Below are 25,546 nucleotides of genomic sequence, written 5' to 3'. Positions count from 1 at the left end.
TTTTTTCTGTATAATGTAGCTCTAATCTCTTGCTTTGCATTGACATTATGAAAGAGAGAAAGAGTAAAATTAGGAAATGAAAGCCCTGTTAGAAAATTCAGTAATTTTTATTATGCATGCATTTTTTTTTTTTTTTAAATATTTGAATATTTTGTTCGTCAGTGTGTTGAAACTTCACATAGCTTTGATTTACCAGCTGGGAACAAAGCTGGGTCAACACAATTTATATGTGTAATTAAGACATAACACCTTACTTAAGTTTTTGTTTTTTTAACATCTTTATTGGAGTATAATTGCTTTACAATGTTGTGTTAGTTTCTGCTGTATAACAAAGTGAATCAGCTATACGTGTACATATATCCCCATGTCCCCTCCCTTTTGCGTCTCCCTCCCACCCTCCTTATCCCACCCCTCTAGGTGGTCACAAAGCACCCAGCTGATCTCCCTGTGCGATGCAGCTGCTTCCCACTAGCTATCTGTTTTACATTTGGTAGTGTATACATGTCAGTGCTACTCTCTCATTTCATCCCAGCTTACCCTTCCCCCTCCCCGTGTCCTCAACTGCATTCTCTGTGTCTGCGTCTTTATTCCTGTCCTACCTTTAGACACTATAAAACTCCTAGAGGAAAACATAGGCAGAACACTCTGTGACATAAATCACAGCAAGATCCTTTTTGACCCACCTCCTGGGGAAATGGAAATAAAAATAAAAATAAACAAATGGGACCTAATGAAACTTAAAAGCTTTTGCATAGCAAAGGAAACCATAAACAAGACCAAAAGAAAACCCTCAGAATGGGAGAAAATATTTGCAAACAAGCAACTGACAAAGGATTAATCTCCAAAATTTACAAGCAGCTCATGCAGCTCAATATCAAAAAAACAAACAACCCAATCCAAAAATGGGCAGAAGACCTAAATAGACATTTCTCCAAAGAAGATACACAGATTGCCAACGAACACATGAAAGGATGCTCAACATCACTAGTCATTAGAGAAATGCAAATCAAAACTACAATGAGGTATCACCTCACACCAGTCAGAATGGCCATCATCAGAAAGTCTACAAACAATAAATGCTGGAGAGGATGTGGAGAAAAGGGAACCCTCTTGCAGTGTTTGTGGGAATGTAAATTGATACAGCCGCTATGGAGAACAGTATGGAGGTTCCTTACAAAACTAAAAACAGAACTACCATATAACCCAGCAATCCCACTACTGGGCATATACCCTGAGAAAACCATAATTCAAAGAGTCATGTACCACAATGTTCACTGCGCACTATTTACAATAGCCAGGACATGGAAGCAACCTTACTTAAGGTTTTAAATAGGTACTTTTTTATAAATACGGTGTAAGTATAAATGCCACTACTGAATTTCCTCATGTTCTTTTTGGATATTAGTTACGTGTTTTATGCAGAACTCTTCGTCAACTTCCTTCAGCTTCTAAATCTTCGTTATATTTCAGTACTATATTTTTAAGTCAGTTTGTGAGGCATTATAGCTGAAGAGAAAACAGAAGCTGATTTGACATTACAAAGCAAATGATACTGATTTTAGAAAGACATGAAAATATGTTTAAAAGAATATACATTTTTTCCAGTTCATCCAGAGCAGCTTCCTCCGAGGCCATGGATTACATTAAAAGAACGAGACCAAATTCTGCCATCAGGTAAATAGTTTTTCTTATTCTTCCTTGACTTTTTTCAGATATACTTGAAATGCCATTTGGGCTTTGTGATAAAATTGACAGGCCTTCATTTTACCTCCCCTGAGTAGATGCGTTTAAAAATACTGATCAATAGACTTAAAAGTCTACCCTAAGGCTTATGTACAGGGATCTCATACCTTTCACAATGATGCAGCTCTTGGTTTTAAAATTAGTTCTTGTAATAGAGCTTTCCAAGTGGCATCTTCACATAGGGTTTGGTGATTTAAGAAAAATGAGTAGTAATGAATTTTCTTCTGAAAAATTTTAAACTACTTAGATACTTTATCTTTCTTGAGTGGGTAGACTGATAATGCTTTGTAGAAGGATAATTTAGACTGAGTTCCATTTACTGTATTGGAAACAAAATATGATACCAGGCCAAGGGTATAGAAATGATATAGGGTGAAGATTTGAGCAGTTTAATTATATGATTTAGCATTTCTAGAACTGCAGTAATGTAGGAAATATAAACCTTTATCTTTTGGTGCAGACCAATGATGATTTGACATTTATAGGGCTTCTTACTGCTCATTAGACATTTTATGATTGGGAATTCTGCTTAAAATAAGTTGTTACGAATTAATATTCTTCTTAATCACAAGTGATAGTTTTCATGATACCTAATTTTGTTTTAAAAATGAAAATTTTACTGTTGTAATATGAAGGTAAACCAATCACTGAATACTGATACTTAATTTTAAAGAGTAAACCACAGAATTTATTATGTACTTTTACAACAATATAAAGCCCGTCTTTTTTTTTTTTTAATTTAAGGTAAGAAGTGGAAGGATTCAGAAAAAATCATTTGCTTAGGTATCGGGAGATGTGCGAAGTGTAATGTGTTCGTGGTTCTATTTATATTTTAATAACACTGAGAAATATTATCATATTAGTACATTTCTGTATCTTCTAGAGGTAATAATTTTAAAACCACCACACTCTGGAGCCATAGTATCAGCCTGTTCTAGAGGTACTGTATCAGTGTTATCAAGAATAACACTTCTGTTATCAGGATTCACTTTGATGGTCTGAGTAAAACGAATACCTCAGTTTTTCTACAAAGCCTTAAGTTAGGCAGATTTATTTTGTGTTTAGCCTTCCTTAATGTGTAATTAATTGTTCCCTTTCTGGTATTAAAATGATATTAAAAACACCATTTTCTAGTTCTTCAAAGTAATCCCTTTCTGAGCACGAGTTAACATAATCTTGAAGAAGATCTTTCCTAATATCACATACCTTCATTTCCATTAAGAAGAGGAACAACAGAAACAAGTTTTCATTAGTTGTTGAATTCTCAAATAATGTGTTCTTGGGTTTTCCTTTTTGAAAAACCACTATGGATTTTTCTTGGGTTGTCTGACTTCTGTGAGTAGAATCAGTGCTACAAAAAAACAAAAAAAAGATATTAAAAATGCCTTTCTGATGCATAGGGAGATGTGTATAATAACTAACAATGGTTAAGGGTGATTTATAGCCACAAAACTATAATGGTAATTAAACTATGTAAGAATTAATCCCAGATAGTGAAAAGAGGTACCAATATACAAAATGGCCACCAGTCAGATTTCCAGGGGACCGTTGAACTAAGTTTCTCTTAATACCTTTCCCATCATCTGACTTTGAATCAACTTCAATCAAGTGTTATTACTTCATTCTTGGATTCCTCACCTTTTATTAAGTACTTGATTCTCAACTGTGTCTGCCCATTATAATCACCCGGGAAGCTGTTTAAAAATATTAATACCCAAATCCTAATATACTAACTTAATTAGTCTGGAGTAGGGCGCTGAGTATCAGCATTTTTTAAAAAAAGTTCTACAAACTGATTCTAATGGACAGCCAGGATAGAGAATTAATGATAAAAATCAGGGCTTTTCAAACTGGTGTGCATGTGCATATGAATCACCTGGGGAGTTTGTTAAATTGCAGGTTCCAATTCATTAAGTCTTTGTGAAGGCGGAAATTCTTCAGTACTGAGTTCCTAGGTGATAACTGATGCTGCTGGTACCTAGAGCACATTTTTGAGTAGCAGGGATACAAGCTGCGTTTTCTATTAGTTTGCTTGTAGTCCTTATATAGGCATTTTAAAATGAGAATTTAGTTTTAGAAATGAACATTTGATTTGGTAAAAAAGGATTCTCTTATGACTGAACTTTGATAGTCCATATTCTTCTGGCTTAGAGCAGTGAGAGCATTAAGAGGCCCAAAAAAGTATTAAGTATGGATATTTTGTTAATACAAGTTAATGAAATTAGAACCTTTTAACGAGAAAAATTAAAATTTACTTTTATTCCATTTATAGAGAAAAGTCTTGCTCAGTAAATTATGTGCAAAAAAATGGCATTCTGATTTAAAAGTCGAATTTTTATTAAAATATTCTAAAAATCACAAATATATGAAGTATTAGTCTAATTCTGGTAAAAGGACTTTGATGTGGTGGATTCCAGTGAAGTTTTATAGGTATAGTTTAATGGAATCTTGCCCAAGGCATTTCACGATGATGATATTTGGGGTATGTTTGTGTGGCATGTGTGCTTGTGTAGGTGTATATGTGATATTGCTTTAGAAAACATTGCCTAATTTTCTCCCTTTTGTCTGTTGTTTTTTTCTCCCACTTCTTAGCATCATTCACGGTTATGTGTTACAATGTGTTATGTGATAAATACGCCACCCGGCAGCTATATGGCTATTGCCCATCCTGGGCATTAAACTGGGAATACAGGAAAAAGGGAATTATGGAAGAAATTGTTAACTGTGACGCAGATATCATTAGTCTTCAGGTAACACTATAGAAATTAAATTGTCTTTAACTTAAAGGTGAACCTAAAAATTATAGAAGATCTTACTTTTGGGAGAGTTCCTGTGTTCGAAGGAAAACCCAAAGCAATTATTTTCTCTCCTCTTAAAAAAAATGGACAATTTTAATAAGCACCTCAGATATTTCTACAACTTCTAGAGAAGTTGGAAATTTTGAAAAAATATAAAGAATAATGGAGGGGGCTTCCCTGGTGGCGCAGTGGTTGAGAGTCCGCCTGCTGATGCAGGGGACACGGGTTCGTGCCCCGGTCCGGGAGATCCCACTTGCCACCGAGCGGCTGCGTCCATGAGCCATGGCCACTGAGCCTGCGCGTCCGGAGCCTGTGCTCCGCAACGGGAGAGGCCACAACAGTGAGAGGCCCGCGTACCGCAAAAAAAAAAAAAAGAATAATGGAGGAAAACACCTAATCCCATATCCCAAATATAGTTGCTGGGTTAAAACTTCTGAAGTATTTCTTGTACACTTTAAAAAAAATTCACTTGCCTGTTTATTTACAGATATGTACAGATATGTTTTCAAAATAGAGATCACACCATTGATGTATTTTGTACCTTGTTTATTGCACTTAATGCACTACCCATGTTACTAAAATTCCTCAAAGCCAATTATATGAATATATATTAATTGATTTAGCATTTTCCCTACTGTTGGACATTCAGGCTGTTTATGTTTTCACTGTTACAAAATCATGTTGTTATGAGCATTAGCATACATAAATCATTATCTTCACACTTGATTATTTCATTTGGAAAGATTTGTTAAAAATATGTTATGAGTCTAACTTAATAATTACTACTTTAACACAGACCATTGGATTATTGGTATTCAGGTACCTAAAAATTCCTTAAGTAGAATTTTTTGTTGGTAGATCTTAAGCTTTTCACTCTTGAGTATCATTTCTTTCTACCACAGTTGAGAAATTTGAAATAATTTTTAAAATTACCTCTTTATAATATAAAATTTGCTATTCCATACCACCGAATCTATAATATGACCAGCTTTGAGTTGTTCATTTACCAGTTGAGGAAGTGACGTATAGTGGAATGAATTCTAAATTGGGAGTCAAGAGACTTGGGAACAACTACCTGTGTGAGCATGAGAAAAATCACCTTATTTTCTGGTTCTCTTAGGTTTTAAAAAGCTGCCATTGTCAAATGGTGGCTGCTATCAATAAGGTAAGGTACTTAGATAATATTTTTTAAGTGAAGTATTTTAACTTGGTCACACCTTACTCACAATGCTGCACGTTTTTATATCTTAGTTTTCCTCTGTCATGTCAATGATTATGTTTCTTTGTCATCTCAGGAAGTGGAAACAGAGCAATACTTCACTCTCTTTCTGCCAGCATTGAAGGAGCGTGGATATGATGGATTTTTTTCTCCAAAGTCACGTGCCAAAATCATGTCTGAGCAGGAGAGAAAGCATGTGGATGGTTGTGCAATATTCTTCAAAACAGAAAAGTGAGTTAAGGAAATGAAGCATAATAGTGTACTTATTTCTTTAATTCCCACACATTTGAAATTGTCTTTGGTTTGACCCTGAAATAGACAGGTAATATAAAAGTTTAAAACTACTGGTAATGTTTTATTTCTTAGGCTGTGTATTGAAAATAAGAATGTTTACTGTATTATTCTTTATGCTTCTTTTGCCAAATTACATTAAAAATATTAAAGAGTATATACTTGAATATGATACTGTATTTATATATTTTCATGAAGTAAAATATTAGTTTTTGTGTAAAAAAGAAAGTAGATTTTTTTTTGCTAGTTGACCTTTTTCAGAATCGTTCATTTTATGAACTTTTCATCTTTTTAAATTAACATTCTATATGTTTATTTAGTCATTCATTCACTAAATGTTTACTGAGCATTTGCTTTGTGACAAATGCTGTGCTAGTCACAATAGTCTCAAAGACATACAGTTTCTATCCCACTCAGAGTTCTAGTAGGAAAATCACAATCTAATATGGTATATATGAGGTGGAGATATGCAAGGATAGATAAGGGAGGACACGCACAGAGCTTATGGAGGTAGGGAGTTAAAGGGTTGACTGAGACAGGACAATGGAAAGCGGTCATGACCTGCAATGGAAAACAGAAAACATGACCTTTGTTTTTTCAGGGCTGTAATATAGTTGATGAAAATACAGTCAAAGATAAGATGATGACTGCTTATTAAAATACATGAACAATCTTGTAGAGACCTCTGTGCTTTTAGTATTCTTGAGTTTAAAATGGAAAAGATTATCTGTTCAGAGTTAGCGACAAGAATTAAAGGAGATAATGAATGGGTAGGTACTTCATAAATCATTAAGTGTCCTGGAAATATTTATATTATTGTCATATTTCTCTGTTTCTGTAATCCTTTGCAATATTAGTATTTCTCTCTTACTGGGTTTATGATGTTGTGTGCATTGGATTCAGGAACTGCATTTCCTACTTGAGGGTGCAGAGCCATAACACACTTAGAAGGCTATCTCTCCCTTTTTTTTTTTTTTTTGGTTTGGAATTGTGAAGAGTTTATTTTGTGACTGTTTATTTCATTCTTATTTATCTATTTATTTTTATTTATTTTTATTGAAGTATAGTTGAGTTAAAGTGAGTCAGTTATACATACATACATTCTTTTTTATATTCTTTTTCATTATGGTTTATCACAGGATATTGAATATAGTTCTCTGTGCTGTACAGTAGGACCTTGTTTATCCATTCTATATATATAACAGTTTGCATCTACTAACCCCAAACTCCAAATCCATCTCTCCCCCACTGCCCCTCCCCCTTTCCGTTCTCCCTGGGCAACCACAAGTCTGTTCTCTATGTCTGTAAGTCTATTTCTGTTCATAGATAGGTTCATTTGTGTCATATTTTAGATTCCACATATAAGTGATATCATATGGTATTTGTCTTTCTCTTTTTGACTTACTTCACTTAGTATGATAACCTTTAAGTCCATCCATGTTGCTGCAAATGGCATTATTTCATAGAAGGCTATCTCTTGAACGCTGGCTGAGTGACTAGATGGTTAGAGGCAGATTCCTTTGGTTATCATCCTGAGGAAAAGAGAGAAGTATATTTTTGCCTCATAAAGACTGCCAGTTTTACAGTGGAAAATTTGAAGGAACCTCCAGTAGAAGACTGAAATATATGGATTCTCATAGAGATTGTATCCTGTAGTTAATAACTTAGGTTTGATACATTAGATAGGGAATCATCTACTAAACGCCTGTGACTATTTTCCTGTTTGGTGCCTATTATAACAAATCATTTCAATGTTTTTATTGATACAAGCCTATTTATTACCAGCATGGCATGTTATTTTAAGTAAATGAATTAAGTGAATTTGAAAGATATTTGAGCCCCTTCTTCTCACTTATTTGTACCTACTTTCATATCTTTTCTGTGACTTTTTAATAGAGATTTTTCATTTGTTTAATAATTAGTACAGGGCCCTGAAGTATTTGAGGTCAGGATATGCTAAATTCTTCTAGTGGGTTGCTGATTTTTTTTTTTTAACAAATTTTAGAATAACAATAGCTATTACTTTCATAGTGTTTACATGTCCCCCGTTTTCTTTTATTTATACTGATTATCTTATTTAATTTTTAAAGCAATCCTCAGAGGTAGGAATAGAGCTATTTCCTCATTCTTATAGATGAGGAAACCAAGACATAGAGATTATCTGGCTTCACAGTCAATGCTTTTAACCACTGTACTAAACTGCATCTTTAGATTTCTTTTTTTTTTTAATATTTATTACTTTTTTAAATTGAAGTATAGTTGATTTACAATGTTGTGTTAGTTTCAGGTGTGCAGCAAAGTGATTCCGTTTTACATATATATATATTTTTCCAGGTTCTTCTATAGGTTATTACAAAATATTGAGTATAGCTCCCTGTGCTATATAGTATGTCCTTGTTGTTTATCTTTAGACTTATTGTTTCAGCTTCCAATATCACTTGTACCTATTAAAAGGTTACCTCATTTGGGAAATACTGCCTTGAATTTGATATTTGTTACCAGTATTCACGCACAAATTTCCTTGAAACACCATAATTAAAAAAAGAATTACTGATAACATTGAGACATGTAACATCAATCTGTTTTTCCATTTGCCATTGTTTCTTTCTGAAAGATGATAATACATAAAATTTTTTTCATTCCCTTTACAGTTTTGAGAGGAAAATCTAAAATGCCTTGATAATTTACTAGAGGTAACTAAGATTTTGAACTAACAATTGTCTAGGAAACTTTAAACAGCCAAGTATTTGAAAACTGATACTTGAATTACTAAAAATGCTGTAAATTAGTTAAGAGATAAATACTTAGGAAATACTTCGATGCATCATTTGCATTTCTTTCCTTCTTCAACTTTTTGCCTAAATAGTAACATGGATCCAGCAACAGATGAAGACCTTGAGTGTGATATGTTGTTAAATTCCACCTGTTTTGAACAGTGCCAGATAACTTGCTGATGTCATGTTATCTGTCCAATGCCAAACTATTTGGAATTTAACGCAAAGTATACTATGCTGCATTTCTTCTACTTCTTCTTCAGATTGGAGAAATGATGCAGTGCAAAGAAAAGACTGTTTGGAAGCCAGGTGGTTCTCCTGCTTATGTAGCTGTATAATCTTGAATGAGTCACTTACCCTTTCTGGGCTTATTTTCTCATTTGTACATATTTGTGTATTACCTTGTAAGAGAATTTATATGATTTACAAGACTAACAGTTAAAAGATAGCTGTAGGGCTTCCCTGGTGGCGCAGTGGTTGGGAGTCCGCCTGCCGATGCAGGGGGCGCGGGTTCGTGCCCCGGTCCGGGAGGATCCCGCGTGCCGCGGAGTGGCTGGGCCCGTGAGCCATGGCCGCTGAGCCTGCGCGTCTGGAGCCTGTTCTCCGCAGCGGGAGAGGCCACAACTGCGAGAGGCCCAAGTACCGCAAAAAAAAAAAAAAAAAAAGATAGCTGTAGAAGAGTGCTTCAATTCTCTCTACTCATTCTCAAGGTCTTAATCTTCTAAAACCAGAGTATCAGATAATTTCTCATCTTCATTGATGAAATTTTTTTCCCTTCATGGAAAACAGTGGTACAGAATGGGTAACAATAAATGGAAACTATAATAATCACTATTTTTAGCAAAATATTATAATAAAAATCTCTTATCCATCATGATGGAAGGATAGTATATTGCTTAGTAATGGCTGGGACACAGACCAATATTCAGAGAATTAGAATACATTATATTTTATATTGTTTTTGTTTTTGCTGTACGCGGGCCTCTCACTGCTGTGGCCTCTCCCGTTGCGGAGCACGGACGCGCAGGCTCCGGACGCGCAGGCTCAGTGGCCATGGCTCACGGGCCCAGCCGCTCCGCGGCATGTGGGATCTTCCCGGACCGGGGCACGAACCCATGTCCCCTGCATCGGCAGGCGGACTCTCGACCACTGCGCCACCAGGGAAGCCCAACCCCTATATTTTATACATTATACTTTATATTGTATACATTCTAGTTTAATCTTTGGGGATTCAGAAGGCACTTCAAGATTTGGTAGCACCTTTTGGTCATTATGAACATCATTTTTGGGGTAATTAGGTGCATTAAGATACCAGAAAATAGAAATTTGGGTTGATAAGATGCCAGAAATCACCTTTTCTTTGTCCTTTATCTTAATAAGTGTTTTCTTCAGTGCAAAATATTTTATAAAACAGACATATACATATAGGTCTGTATTTTGTGTGTGTGTGTAAGAAGAGACTGTTACTATAGATAAGTTTTTTAGAGTCAGAAAGTTTCTCTTTCCCATGTTTTATCCTATAGACTAAACAGTTAGTAGAAATGGAGTCTTGGAGCCCGATACGCAATTTGAAGAAATCCAAAATGTTGAAAAATGGAGCTGAAACCAGATCTAGACTTACTTGCTTTTCCTGAGGTTAGCAATTCTGATCTGATCATGCTTTGTTTCAAATCAGTGAGAAAGGGAAAGATGAAAACAGCAGTTGTAGAACAGTGTGACCATTACACTGTGAAGAGGCAGTCTCTTCCAATAGGACTGGGAACTAGGTTGTCATGGTGCTTAGTCCTTACTGTATTGCCTCTGCTGTTTGTCTCAGAGGTACCAGGTAAGGCCAAGTCCTTGTTTTTCCTTCTATGTTACGACAGGTGGCTTTGTGGTTGAGAAGAGGTCATTCAGAGGTTATAGTTTTGTCCCAAAATGACCTATTGTGATAATCCTGTCTTACTATAGTTTCTCAGTTACTATTTTTTTCTGTCATAGGTGGTGGTTGTGTTTAGAATTTTAAAATCTGAGATTGTGGTTTCTGGTTTCCAGTGTTAGCTTTCCCATTAATTTAATCTGAAACATAAAATTATTGCTTTATGCCAGTTTCCTTTACCTTTCCAGTATGGATGATAATAACTGTTCTGCCTAACTTCAGAGGTTTCTTATGGGGCTAAAATGATCAAGAATGTGAAAGTGCTTTTAGTGGTTAAAAGAGTTGTACAAATATAGGTAGGATGGTGAATATCCTCTTTTCTTCCCTATTTATCTCACTCTCTAAGCTTACCTTTTCTAGCAAATTGTTTTCTGGCACTCCCATGATTACTTGAAAGGACCTAAGAACACATTTTATAGCATCTTATGCTGAATATACAATAAAAACTTCTATTTGGTTTAGGTTTAAGAGTGAGTTTAATGTGATCAGAAAGGGTCGTAGTTAACAGAAAGTAGAAGCAGAGTGAAGGTTATTTGGTTGTAGGTAGGAGGGGAGAAAGTAAGAAGTAGTATTGTTCTAAAGTAGTATGGATAGAATATGGATAACTATTTCTTACTATTTTATAAATGTATTATAAATATAGTATAAAATAAACACAAACACAAGATAAGTTATAGGAGATTATAACTCCCTATTCTGGTCCTAGAAATCTCATTTTCTAAAGGCAGAGTCCCTGAAAAGTTCTTATGGTTCAAGAAGTATATCTATGCTCTTATTTAATTCTCACTGGAAAGAAGGAATTTTCTTTTCCTTACTTCTCAACTATCTCTTTGGTTCTTCAACTACTGGTGAAGCTGAAATAATAAAATTGAGCATCTAACTCTGACCCTTTTAGTATCTCTAAGCCCCAAGGAGGGAGGTGTAAGTTATAATGACATGTGCTCTATTTAGGAAAACTGGTTTTATTTTTCTGAACTTTTTGAAACCAAAGACATTATAAAGCAGATACCTCAAGAAGATTGGGAAGTTTCAAAAGTCAAAACTAGGGCAATACAATTATAAATTATACTAACAATGAGGAAGAAAGTTGGAGGGGTAGTTGGAGGCATCTAATGACCGGGTAGGGTAATTGTTCAGGATTCGTTTTAAAAGGAGTGTTTTTTGTTTTGGGTTTTTTTTTTGTTGTTGTTGTTTTTGATTAAAAAAGTCAATAACCAAGTATGTATTGAAAAAAAAGAGTTCATGAACCTATGTTCTTTGCCATGAAAATTAAGAAAAAGGGAAAATTGGGTGAAAGTGTTAAGGCAACGAGGAGGATATTTTAAGTAACATGTGCACTGTAAAGGGGTATACCTGTGTGGCTTGTGCCATCACTAATTGACAATCAAGAAAAAACCAGGGGTGTGCAACTTCTATGTTGCTTTCATGGTCTCTGTTGAGGAGAATTATTTTCAAAGTGGAAAGACTAAGACCAGGTAAGGAGGAGATTGGCAAACCAAGAAGAGATTGGTAAGCCAAGAGAGTCACTAAAGTGCCTTAACTAGTTAGGTTTCCATATCAATATCATTATATCCCATGTCCCCATAGTATTAAAATATCTTGCCAAAGTATGATTAGAAGAGCATTGTGTTGGCCACAAAGTTCGTTCGGGTTTTTTCCATAAAATGTTACAGAAAAACTCGAACGGACTTCGTGGCCAACCCAATAGATGGCATGAATATTGGTGTATAGGAAAAGTCCTAATATACTGGGGACAAATAAACCACTTCATTTTTCAAAAAATTGGCGAGCCTCAGTTTTCCTCATCTTTGTAATGGTAATAGTAATACTGTCTGTTGCAATTTGAGTTCTCCAGAAAGAAGACTCCAAGTTACTTTGGTGTTTAGGAGTTTATTAAGGATCAACAGCTGTGGAAAGGAAGGGGAAAAAGCAGAAATTAGCCTAGAGAGTAGAGCTGTGTTGCAGACCCCGACAGCCTCAGCTGACCCCACCCTGTAGCTTTAGAGCTGAAATGGCCTGTGAGAGTTAACCCAGGAGGGACCAAAATTCCCAGACCTTTATCTTTTGCTTTTGATCTGTAATTGGATACGTGCCACTCCCAGAAATACTTGACCTTGGTGAGGCAGCTCTCTGCAACTGGAGCAATTCCTGAAGGATTGATGAGGAATCTGGGCAGCATCTCTTCATGTCCACCCCTTTGCAAAGTTTTAACAAATTTTAGGACTAATATGTATGAAGTACCTGTCACAGGTCTTGATACAAAGTGGATCCTCAATAACGGACCCCTTATTTTTTTATTATTATTATTTGTACTGTCCTATTGAGAATTTTGATTATTTAAGAGAAGACATATATATACATGTAAAATTTATAAAAACTGAAAAGCTGGCAGGGATATTTAATCTTTTGGAAAAACAGAATGTAGTTTCCCAGTACCCTTAATATCTGAATGGGTGAACTAATGGGCAGAAGCTCATGAAATGATACTCAACAGAAATAAAGTCTGCTACTCTTAGATTATTAAAGGAAAGAAAAGAGGAAGAGGTAAAATTATTTGAGAGCACAGAAGAATATTTATATGCAAAAAAGTTCATTACTAAACTAAATGTTAATTACGATAACTAACGGCATTAGTTATAATAGCTCATATCAGAAGTAAATGTCCAACACAGAATAGTTCAATTATGGTGAATCTGTATAGTGGACTATAATGCAACCATAAAAATTGATTTTTGAAACATATAGTATTTTATAGGGAAACATCCATGGTAGAATGTTCATTAATATAGACCTAGAGTATTATTCTAATTGTATAAAAAATGTTTGTGTGCACGTGCATGGAGAAAAGTCTGGGGAAATATATTGACTTATTGATGGGGGTGTTAGATTGCAAGTGACTTGAAATTTTCTTTATATTTTTAACTCATCCCCAAATCTCTATAATAAACATGTAACTTAATAAAATCATTTTTTCACTTGTTTGTTTTTAAGCATCTATAAATGCAGGACTGAAGGGACCTGGTTTAAGAGCTAAAAGAACCAGAAAGTTTTAGATATATATTAAGTACTTATTTGGCTTATAAATAGCATGGCTGTCCCCAAGTGCAATTTCAGTCTTTATTAACAAAAATACAGTCCAAAATGAGGAAGGCAGTAGTTCATTTTTGCCCAGTTCTAGGTACTGCACCTTTGGGTGAACTTGAGTTTTTCAAATGAACAACTGTTTTACACCATATATCATATAAAGAATTGATGATTTCTTTTCTGGAGAAGACTTGGGGATGATATTTAAAGTAGTGTCAAATGGAAAAGAAATTCCATATTCCTGTAAAGAAATGATGTAGATCTAGTTTTGATGGAAGAAAGATACAGGGAAACAAATTTTAGTTAGGGAAGACAGTTCTAATAATTAGACAATTCTAATCATTAGATATATTAGTTCTAATAATTAGATATTAGATATGGGGGGGCGAATATCTAATTATTAGAACCCCTACCAAATAATAGCCTGACTTTGGTAGAAGAAAAATATTCCAATATTAAAAATATAACAAATAGGATTTTCAAACTTTCCTACAGAAACCTAGGTTCCTATAAATAAGCCTTAAGAGTTAATATTTACAAGATATTTCAAAAATTAAATACAAATAATTAAACTGTAATTTAAAAATAACATGTTCACTCAGATGTTTCAAATATCAAATTTTAACACTTTGGAAATTGATAACATGTTCCTGATATGCTGCTTAGTTGACTTGTTGCAGACCTCTGAATTGAGTTTTTGCCTGCTTGCTTTTTCTGAGTTCAAAGTCAGTTATTTACCACTTGTATCTGTGTGTCTGTGTGAATCAGGATTTTTATTATTAATGCTGTGTAACCAAAACAGAATAGAGAAATAAACTGGGTACTGAGACTGATATGACTATAATTATCATCTATACCCTCTGATTTCAAATTTTTATAATCATCAAAACAGATTCATCATTTTCAGTGATTGATTTATTTAAACCTAATACTGCCTTTATCTGTTTTATGTATAAGAATCTTACCAGAAATTGTTTGAAAAAGGTATTCCACTGCTTAAAGACATCTTTAAAAGTCTGATATGGAGGATGATCAATTCTAGCTGTAGAACTTATTTTGAATCTGCCTACTTCTCTTTATTTCTCTTGCCTTAGCCTAAGCCACCATCATCTGTCATCCAAACAACTTCAGAAACTTTCTAATTGTTCTCATAATTCCTGAACTTTGGCTCCTGTAATTCATTCTCTACAGTGCAGCTGCAGTGATCTTAAAAAATATAAATCAAATAATAACATATCCCTGCTTAGAACCTGTTCAGTCAGTCTTCTTCCTCTTAATCTCCAACACCATTTCTACCCTTCCATTCCTTTCTAACCTATAAACATACAAAGTTGTTTGCTGACAGGACCTCTCACTTCTTCCTCTGTCTGGAATGCTCTTGATTCCATTCTTCACCTTGGTAGTTCCTCATCCTTCATGTTTCAGTTTAAATATCCCCTCTTTAAGGTAGAGGGTGCAAACTACTCTCCCTTTAATCACTCTGGCTTAGGAGTAGGCACCTGACCCGACCTTTTATTCTTCTCAGCGCATCTGAGACGTTCAGAATTGGAGCAAGGAGAGGAGTATTATTTCATCTAGCAGTGCCCTGCAACACAGTAAGATGTTAGTATTTTTGAAGGAATGTGTGCAGGCTTCTCTTTCAAAGCTAGGAGGAAGATGGGGTGGGGACCTTTTATAAGAGCAAAGATGTCTTTTCTCCACTTAAAACCTAGTGAAAGGTAGACAGTATATTTAGTAGGTTTTGGTTGTTTATAAATACTTCACAAACTTAATAAAACTAGGCTGACAGAGGTTAAATGGCTTGACCAAAGTCATACTGCTATTAAATGACAGTGCTAGACTCAATTCTATTAAATCCTACAATGCTACAATACATACTTTGGCACTAAGGAAAAGAAATATTAGTGCAGATGCAGAAGCTGTAATCACAGCGAGAGCCATTCCTCATCTTATAGAATCTTTCTTTCTGTTCACTTACATTCACCTAATTCCAGCTTTCTGGTAAAAGCCAGATGGAAAAATCGGCTTCGACTTAGCCGAGATAAGGGTGTGTCCCTGCATTTTCTTGACAGATTTCTTGATGTGGTGAGAATAAAACTGCAAACAGGGTAGGTAGATTTTATTCTTATTTTTTTTAACATCTTTATTGAAGTATAATTGCTTTACATTGTTGTGTTAGTTTCTGTATAACAAAGTGAATCAGCTATACATATACATATATCCCCATATCCCCTCCCTCTTGCTGTTCTTTCTTATTAATCTGCTGACTTAGTTAAGGTTGTGTTCACCTTTGAATACCAGAAAATCCCAGCAGTAGCTTAAAGAAGTCGGAGGAGAGTAATTTTCTCACACAAGAAATCCAAAAATGGCAGTCCAGAACTGGTTCAACTGCTTCTCCATTCAGAGTGGGCTGTTTTTTACCTTCCTGTTTCTCACCACAGGGGCAGAGATATAAAAGGGTAAAGGAATACACACATACACATACATGCACACACACCATCTTTGCTAGGTGGCACTTCCAAGAAAGTTTCTCCAGTAATCAGACCTTTTTCCTCTCATTGGCCAGAACTATATCACAAGGCCTCTTGCAGCTAGAAAGTGACTAGGGAGATCAATGAGTAGCATCCATATCCTGTGCTCCCTTCATTTAATGGCTTTTAGCGTGATAGTCCAATTATCTAATAACATAATACTAATGCATTGTACCTTTTAGATTTACATTGGTGCAGAAGCATACAGTGGAATTTAACCAAGTGGCAATGGCTAATTCAGATGGATCCGAAGCTATGTTGAACAGAGTGATGACAAAAGATAATATTGGTGTCGCTGTGGTATTAGAGGTCCACAAAGAACTATTTGGAGCAGGTGAGTGCAGTTTAAAATATTCTTACAAAAAATAAACACCATCTGAAGTGCAGCGAGTCTTGCTGATATTGACTGCGTAGTTATTTTCTTGTCTTTTGAGGAAAGTTAAGGGAAACAGGCTGGAAAATAGCACTAATTGTGTAAAGCGTCATCTATATCTTGGAATATTACTTGCCAGGTAATCTGTAAAAAGAAAAGTCTTTACTATGCCATTAATTCCAAAAGGTTATTTGAAATAAGAATAGTTTTAAGCTGAATTTGGAAATTATGATGATTTGGTTCTCCTTTCAGCCATATTTTTAGCTTCTTGACTGAAATCTTTTGTCTTTAAGGTTAAGTACTTGGCACACTTTCTCTAATTTCTTTGTTATATCTCAGTCATTGTCAGGGTAAGAGCGGCATCTTTTATCTACCTGGTACTTTTGTTTTCCACTTTAGATATTTATAGCTTCCTTCAAAGTAAAAAACTCATTATGTACTTTGCATATCCAGACCTTTTTTTCCCCCTCTCTACTGCCTGCCTTTCAGTATTTCATTGTTTACTTAACTATATTGTAGGTAAGAGCAAGGAGAAGGTGTCAAGACCACATCAGGGCTTTTTTTTTTTTTTACATCTTTATTAGAGTATAATTGCTTTACAATGGTGTGTTAGTTTCTGCTTTATAACAAAGTGAATCAGTTATACCTATACATATGTTCCCATATCTCTTCCCTCTTGCGTCTACCTCCCTCCCACCCTCCCTAACCCACCCCTCCAGGCGGTCACAAAGCACCGAGCTGATCTCCCTGTGCTATGCGGCTGCTTCCCACTAGCTATCTACCTTACGTTTGGTAGTGTATATATGTCCATGATTTTTTTTCTACCTGTAGAAGAAAAGATTTTTGCCTTAAGTACTGATTGAATTATTCAGACCATGCGTATCTGTCAAACCTCCTTTTCTCACTGTTCTTCAGTTTATCCATCATCAAAGACAATCAGTCTTTGATGTGAGATTTTAAATTCCTTCTTCTTTTGTAGCCTCTCCATTTTTACTGACTTTTATGTCCTTTCCAGTCTCATTCTTCTCAAAAGTTTGGTACCTTTTTTTCTGGTAATGCGAACATTGAATTTCTTTTAGTTTTACTCTCCTTTTAATTTGCAGAAGAGTAATTACAAATTATATAGTTAAAACTTTCACATTCTGAAATACCTCTCTCTTATACTCCTGGAAGAGTAATTTAATATTATAGAAGGTGCTTATGGCCTTTTTGAAGGGGCAAGTTTTTAATATTTAGTATAGTGAACATTTAATCTACAGCCAAAAGTGACACTGTAAAACTCCTAGGGAAAGAAGAGAGCTTAGAGAACGATCAGATTGCTTTAAAAATGACCATTTCTGTCACATATGAAAGATACTTCAGTTATTTGTTTACTCAACATTATTATAGCTTGGTAAGACGGAAACTTTACCAAAATAGTAGGCTAAGAAAATCAGGTCTTTCTGCAGAGTTTATATTTTTAATAGAAAATGTTAAGAGATACTTATAGAAATTCTATAGAAAAAATAATTTTGTATGTATCTAATATTCCAGCAGTACAAAAGTACATAGAGTAAAACGTGAGAGTCCCTTCATCTTATTCATACCCTCTCGGAGTAACTCTTATTCATTCTTTACACATTACTAACGTATATGTGTATAGTTTTATTTAAATGGCATCGTACCATGCATATTGAGTTTTGAGCCTTAAAAACTTTATGGATATTTTTTCTCTGTCAGTACACAGTTTTCACAGTTTGCCCCTTCAGAGGTGCTTATGGCCTCTTTGAAAGGGCAAGTTTTTTAATGTGTTATCCTCATCCACCATGTTAATATTTATTTTGACAGAATTATAAAACAGTATTTTAGGGGAAAAAATAACCTTAGAGATTTTGTAGTTGAATACCTCATTGTCCAAATGAGGTATTCAACTGAACACCAGCATGGCTAAGTGATTAGAAATAAAGGTTAGTAATTAGTAATAAAGCCAAGTCTGAAACCCATGTCCAGACTTTGAGAGCACACTACTCCCTAATTCTTAATTTTTTTTTTTTTTTTTTTTTTTTTTTTATGCGTTACGCGGGCCTCTCACTGTTGTGGCCTCTCCCGTTGCGGAGGACAGGCTCCGGACGCGCAGGCTCAGCGGCCATGGCTCACGGGCCCAGCCGCTCCGCGGCATGTGGGATCTTCCCAGACCGGGGCACGAACCCGTGTCCCCTGCATCGGCAGGCGGACTCTCAACCACTGCGCCACCAGGGAAGCCCCCTAATTCTTAATTTTTAAATTACTTCTTTTGGGTGTGTGGTATGAATTTGTTTTGGTAGCAGATTCATAGCAAATTCACTGCCTTACTTTATTTTGTATAGGTTAATATAATGTTACTGCCTCTTACTGCTGACCCTGTCACTGGTGTGCTCAGGAAATGCAAGGTGAATACGTACTGGGCAGTAGGAAGAACTTAAATTAAGGTTTAGGTGATTCAAGTAACTGAAAACCTACCTCACTAGGTTATTGTGGTGTTTAAATGACAGAGATATTTAAGCTGCTTGTTCACACTAAGCTCAGCAAATCAAGGTACTCTAACTAATTGTTGGTTACATCACAGTATAGTTCCTAACTTGGGTAGAGAGCAGGAGTTGGCAGACTTTTTCTGTAAAGGGCCAGGTTGTTAATAGTTTAGGCTCTGAGGGCCACATATGGCCTCTATCACAATCTTCTAAAAAATGTTTGGTAGAATCTTTAAAAATGTAAAACCAGCCTTAGCTCATGCAGGTTGTACAAAAACAGGTGGTTGGCCAGACTTAGCCCATGGGCTGCAGTTTGTCGACCCCCATGTTGGGATTACCAGAATCTCAGCACTTTAGCTTCTAAGAACTACTTTATGAGATAAAGGGGGAAATATAAATGAATGGAAAAGAATAAAGAAGTGGTTATGGGTTTGGGGGAGAAAACCTTAAGATACTGCTTTTTTGATACATAAAGTATAATCTTAACCTTTGTTTCCCTAATGCTTAAATTTAGGTATGAAGCCTATTCATGCTGCAGACAAACAGCTGCTTATAGTGGCAAATGCCCACATGCATTGGGACCCAGAGTATTCTGATGTGAAACTCATTCAGACCATGATGTTTGTCTCAGAGGTTAAAAACATTCTGGAGAAAGCCTCAAGTAGGCCTGGCAGCCCAACTGCAGATCCTAATTCCATCCCGCTGGTGCTATGTGCAGATCTTAACTCATTGCCAGATTCAGGTATTTATAACGTCATTTCCTCTTCGCTTTCAGTTTTGTTTTTACTTCTAGGTGAAAGGTCAGTTAGCTCTTAACTTTTGAGTAGAGACTTTCTCTTCTAAATTAGAGAGTGTATCAGTAAGAATCCCAGGAATGGGACATGGAGTAATTGAGGAGAATTTATTTAGTTAAGCTGTTTCCAAAGATGTGTGCAGGGTTAGGGACACAAAACAATGAGTGATGCAGTACGCTGTTACTAGGGGAGATAGGGACCCTTCACCACCTGTACACCTAAGGGGGAAAAGTGGTGGGAGCTGTTATCAGAACTTGGAAAAAATAGTTACGAGGAGAGGGCCATGTAATGGGAGTGATGGATTTGAATTGGGATGCGATCAATCCCTTGCAAACTGACAAGCCAGGGGAATGTATATCCCTGCCTCACTCTGCTACTGTCCTCTGATCTCTCGCCACTGCTGTCCATTGACCAAATCCAACTAGAAGCTAGAGCGGGGAGGGGTTTGCAGTTGATGCAAGTAAAGGTCAGCCTCCTGCCGTACAGAATGCAGTGGAGAAGGGTGACCTGAAGAAGCAACCAGAAAATATTCAGCACAGGTAGCTATCTAGTTTAATAATGTTGGCAACCTTTAAGTGAATTCATTAAATGATGCTTGAATTCTGATATTAGGTGCAGAAGAGTAATCAAAATTATCTTAGGATTTCACATTACTTCTTGAGCTCCACTTAACTACTTTATGTCCTAACTTAAATTATTTTAGATCTTTGTAAAAAAATCAGTTCTGCACTTAGATATTAAAATTCAAATGTAAAACATTATAGTATCACAGTTTTGCTACTACTGAGGCATATTCTAAATTTTGTATATTTTCAGTAAGCTACTTTAAATTGTTTAAAATAACCACTCAAGAATAAATATAACATAACCCAAATGCCTACAACTGTAATATTAATAAAAGTCTCAAATCTAGAAAACACCTTTGCTTTTTCTCCTTAGCAAATAAATGTCGAAATCGTCCTTTCACAAGTGTTTGTATTCAGCCCCAAGGCTCATTGACACCTTAACCATGTCCTCCTTTTTTAATCCTTTTCTTTTCTTGAGTAAAGTGCTCTCAAGCACAGGTTTCCCCCATCTCATTTGATTTGGTTATAAGCCAATGAGCTATCATTTGGCATCACAGCATGCCGAGTTGACTCAAGCCAGACTGTCAGGGCTGGATCCTGGTTCTGCCACTTAGGAGCTATGCAATCTATGGCTAAGTTCCTCATTTTTAAATAAAGGGGTAATCATTTTATCCACGTCATAGAGTTGTTTGTAAGGTTTAAGTGTGTAAGGCTCTTACAACAGTGCCTGGCATGTAGTAACTGCTAGATAAATGATAGCTCCTTTTCAGCTCTTCACAATACTGATGTTGTGCTCATCATTTATTCATTATATATGTTGCTGTCATTCCTGATCACAAATAGAAAGAGATGACTGACAAACTTTAGTAATCATCATCGTCATAAGAAGGGTTGTGGTACTTTTTTCATGTTTACTTATTCAGTGGAAGTGGTGAGCTTTTTCTGAATGCCTCTGCTCTCTTCAGCTTTTTAGACACATCTAATATTTTTGACCAAGTGGTATACCTCCAGCGTATAATGTACTGTTTAGTGTCACTGCAGCTCAAAACAAAGAATGATGTGGCCTAGCTGAAGCTAGACATTGCAGTGTTGAAGATGCAAAATCTATTTTTATTGTCAATGATTTAAAATTTTTTATTATGTATGCTATATTTTACATATTCCAGAAGTTGTTGATGGACTGCATAGAATGTTGAAATGCTAAAGAGATAGTGCTTTGCAATAACATTCTAAGAATACTTAGGGTCAAGACCCTTCTGGTGAATGCCATCCTAGACCCTGGGAATCATCTTCAGCTTGAAGAACCATTAAGAAAACTGAAGATGTTTCTGGGTGATCAGGACATTTTGCTCTGGAATAGGCAAATACACCTCAGTTTGATGGAACCATATGAAGTTGCTGATACTTGATTTTTTTTAAGCATCAACAACAAAAAGGCAGTTTCATATGTAAAAGTAAATATTCAGTATAATAAAACCACTCTGAACTTCTGTTCTCTGAACTTCTGCACCTGGCAACAGATTTTGGCCAATGAAGTCTTCTGTAAGGTCTAAGTGCTAAATGGCAGTGTTTCTTCCTTCTGTATTCTACTAGGTGTCGTGGAATATTTAAGCAATGGAGGAGTAGCTGACAACCATAAAGACTTCAAGGAACTAAGGTACAATGAGTGTCTTATGAACTTCAGCTGCAATGGAAAGAATGGAAGCTCAGAAGGGAGAATCACACATGGCTTCCAACTGAAGAGCGCCTATGAAAATAACTTGATGCCTTACACCAATTACACCTTTGATTTCAAAGTAAGTGACAGCCTCTGGGTTGGCATAGAAATTATGTCAAATGCAAACATGTGACAAGAAAGATATGTGTTATTTATGCTTAACAGTGTAATCTTCAGGATTTTTTACATTCTCAAAATGTCTTGGCTAAGTGTGCACGTAATGTAAGGAGGTTTCTTAGGTTTTGTGGTGGTTATTGTTGACTTGAGAATCCTCTTTGAACCCTTATTTGTTCAAATTTCAAATAACCATGATAATAGCAAAAAATTCCGAAATACTTTACTATGTGTGTGCCAGGCACTGTTCAAAGGCACTTTATATTTATTAACATAGTTAATCTTCACTTGTCCATACCATCCCTGACTTTCAGTAAGGATCCAAATAATAAGCAACCTGATATAGCTACATTCATCTTGAATGAATTTGTAGAGTATTCCCTCAAAATTTTCTTAGTACTTTCCATTGATATCTTATTTATCTTTAAATTTTCCAGGTTTCTTGGTGAGATGGGCTAGAGAAAGTTGTGCTTAGGGTCTATTTTATATCCATGTTGTCATACTAATCAATGCCCAGACAGTAGACCATTCCAGCTTAGTAAAAGGACAAGAAAGATTTTCTTTTTTTCGCAAAATAAGAAAAAAAAAAATTAGAGGGCCAGTTGTACAAAACCAGTTGTTCTTTTGAAACATTGTTGGTAGTGATTTTCTGTAGTCAGTCCCTTTCCCTTTGCCAGTTTTCTAATCACTCTGCCTGTAGCTCTTCTATTGTACCTTTGTTTGACTTTCTGGCATTTCAGGCATCTATCCTAAAGTCTTATACTATGCTGAAAAAATGTAGATGTTAGAAAGTGGTTAGGAGTAAGAATCCTAGATGGGGAATTTAATAAAATACCAAAGGAAATTTATGAATTGGGCTCTTACACATCTCCGATGACCTTTTTCCATTTTCAGTGCTTGTTAGCCCCTTTCCAAGAAACAGATAGTAGGAAGAAGAAAGGAAATTTGTGTGCTTATGTTATTGGTCAGTTTTTGTAATCAAGAAGTGGAAAAGAATTGTTTAGAAGTTGAATCTAATTTTAGTATTTTTGCTGTTAGAGTAGAAAATACTATTCAGAGATAATTGATTTTGTTCAGATCACTCATATGCAGTAATGTGCTGGTACATATTTAATAATCAGCTTTCTGAGAAAAAAAGAAGCCCATATTTGTAGTGTTTGCTGATTTCTGTGGTACGTGTACTCCCATTGTAGTAGATTTCAAGCTCCCAACGTCATATCATTGAACACAGAGTCGGGATGAAGTGCTAAGAAAGCAAGTACTAGCTGACTCTATCATACCATGGCTTCTTGTGTAAGCTTAAAGGAAAACCTCGGGACTTAATGATACACAGATTACTGTAGGTTAAATCCTATACAGTGGTATATAATACAGCTCTGCCAGCACAGCACAACCCAGAAAACCTAAAATAAAGTTCCTTAAAATAAGTGTTCAGTAATTCTACAACTCTTATTGTTCTTTTGGTTTGTGTATAGGTAAAAAGACCAAATCATTTCTACCTTAACTAGGCTTTTATAAAGGTTACTTTTACCTTATCCACAAAGTAAAAATTAGGGAAATAATGTTTAGAATATTAATCTAAGCCATCTTCCTCGACCATCTGAGTTGTTTTCAAGTCTTTTGTTGATGTTTCTTCAAAAGAACTTACATGTATTAATAAGTGAATAAAAGAATCTTATTGAAGCATTTATGTTGTCTAAAGAAGTACAGTTAAAGAACCAAAAGTGCATGGTTCAGAGAGTGTTTGATGTTAGCATATGTAGGATAGGATGAGAAATGGCAGAACTATAAATCCGCACGAGAGAGGCATGAATGGGGAGGATAAATAACGCTGGCTGGCTGGGTGGATGGATGGGAGGGTGGAATAGGATGGAAAAGAAGGATGATCAGAGAATAAACTAAGGGCATACCTGACTAGAGAGAATTAAGCTTTTGGTCCAAGTAGCAGACAATAAACTTTTCAATTTCTTACAAAGCATTTTATGTAATTAGTGCTGTGCCAATATTGAAGGCAGCTGGTAAAAAAGGGTAGGTAACATCAAATGTAAAAATGTCATGTGATTAGCATTAAATAAAGATCGAAGTATAGTATTCTGCCATTGCATCAATGGAGTACTGTTAAACTTTGTTTACTTGGCTTAGCATTTTTTACTTACTTGGTTCTCAAATAAATTAGAAATGTAGAAACGTGGTATTTAGAACTCAGAGTCATTTAATCTAGAACTGATTTGGAATGACTTGAAGGGTAAGCAGTTAGGAGAATTACTTGTAGACAAGGTTTCTTAGTGAGTTTAGGTTGCCATAACAGAATACCATAAACTGTGGCTTATAAAACAACAGAAATTTATTTCTCACAGTTCTGGAGGCTTGAAGCGTAAGATCAGGTGCCAGCATGGTCACGTTCTAATGAGGGTCCTCTTTTGGGTTGCAGACAGCTGTTTTCTCATTGCATCCTCACATGAGAGCTCTCTGGGGTTTCTTTTTATAGAGCACTAATCCCATTCATGAGGGTTCCATCTTTATGACCTAATCACCTGCCAAAAGCCCCAGCCTCTTATACCATCAGGTTAGGGGTTAGGATTTCAACATAGAAATTTGGGGGGAACACAAATATTCAGTTCGTAACATCAGATAAGTTGAATAAACAGCCTAATTCAAACTTGCCGCTGCTTTCACCATCACCTGCCCCCCCCTCCTGTCCCGCGCCAATCTAAGGGTGTGTCTGAACCATTTAATGAAAAAAGGAAGGACAGTTTTCCTATTACGTCAAGTAGTAAATCTTTCTGTTACACATTGTGAAATTTATAGTGTATAATTTTCTCACATTCTTTTACAAAACAAAACTTAGCATAATGTTACCTCAAACTATTTTCATTGTTTTTACTTTTTTCTCATATACACTTCTATAGACTTACCTATAGACTTTACTGATATAAAGACTTTTCCCACCTTTTCATGATCTTTTAAAAAAAGAAACAGTTTGAATCAGAAAAGGTTAAGAATCGTTAGTCTATAACCTTCTTTGTGAATATGATACAGTGTACAAGGTGTATATATGTATAAATACTTGGGCGAGTTCAGACATGAACTTGCTAAGGATTTTGATTAGAGCTTTTACTCTGGATGTTTCAAAACAAG

At 35.6% G+C, this 25,546-nt stretch overlaps 1 protein-coding gene across 6 annotated transcripts in view; it reads left to right on the top strand.

Annotated features, from left to right (window-relative positions):
- CNOT6L (CCR4-NOT transcription complex subunit 6 like) overlaps positions 1–25,546 on the top strand; it is a 122,866-nt gene that overhangs the window by 85,721 nt on the left and 11,599 nt on the right. For all 6 annotated transcript variants that reach the window (XM_032633758.1, XM_032633757.1, XM_032633754.1 and 3 more), the window contains 6 exons: positions 1,606–1,674; positions 4,336–4,493; positions 5,837–5,991; positions 16,541–16,692; positions 19,732–19,959; positions 22,171–22,373. In XM_032633758.1, the coding sequence (XP_032489649.1) occupies positions 1,606–1,674; positions 4,336–4,493; positions 5,837–5,991; positions 16,541–16,692; positions 19,732–19,959; positions 22,171–22,373 (965 nt within the window). The remainder of the gene's footprint in view (positions 1–1,605; positions 1,675–4,335; positions 4,494–5,836; positions 5,992–16,540; positions 16,693–19,731; positions 19,960–22,170; positions 22,374–25,546) is intronic.

This window comes from Phocoena sinus, chromosome 5 (genome assembly GCF_008692025.1).
Source record: "Phocoena sinus isolate mPhoSin1 chromosome 5, mPhoSin1.pri, whole genome shotgun sequence".
NCBI lineage: Eukaryota > Metazoa > Chordata > Mammalia > Artiodactyla > Phocoenidae > Phocoena > Phocoena sinus.
Note: the sequence above shows the minus strand (reverse complement) of the source record. Positions and strands in the feature narration are given on the sequence as shown.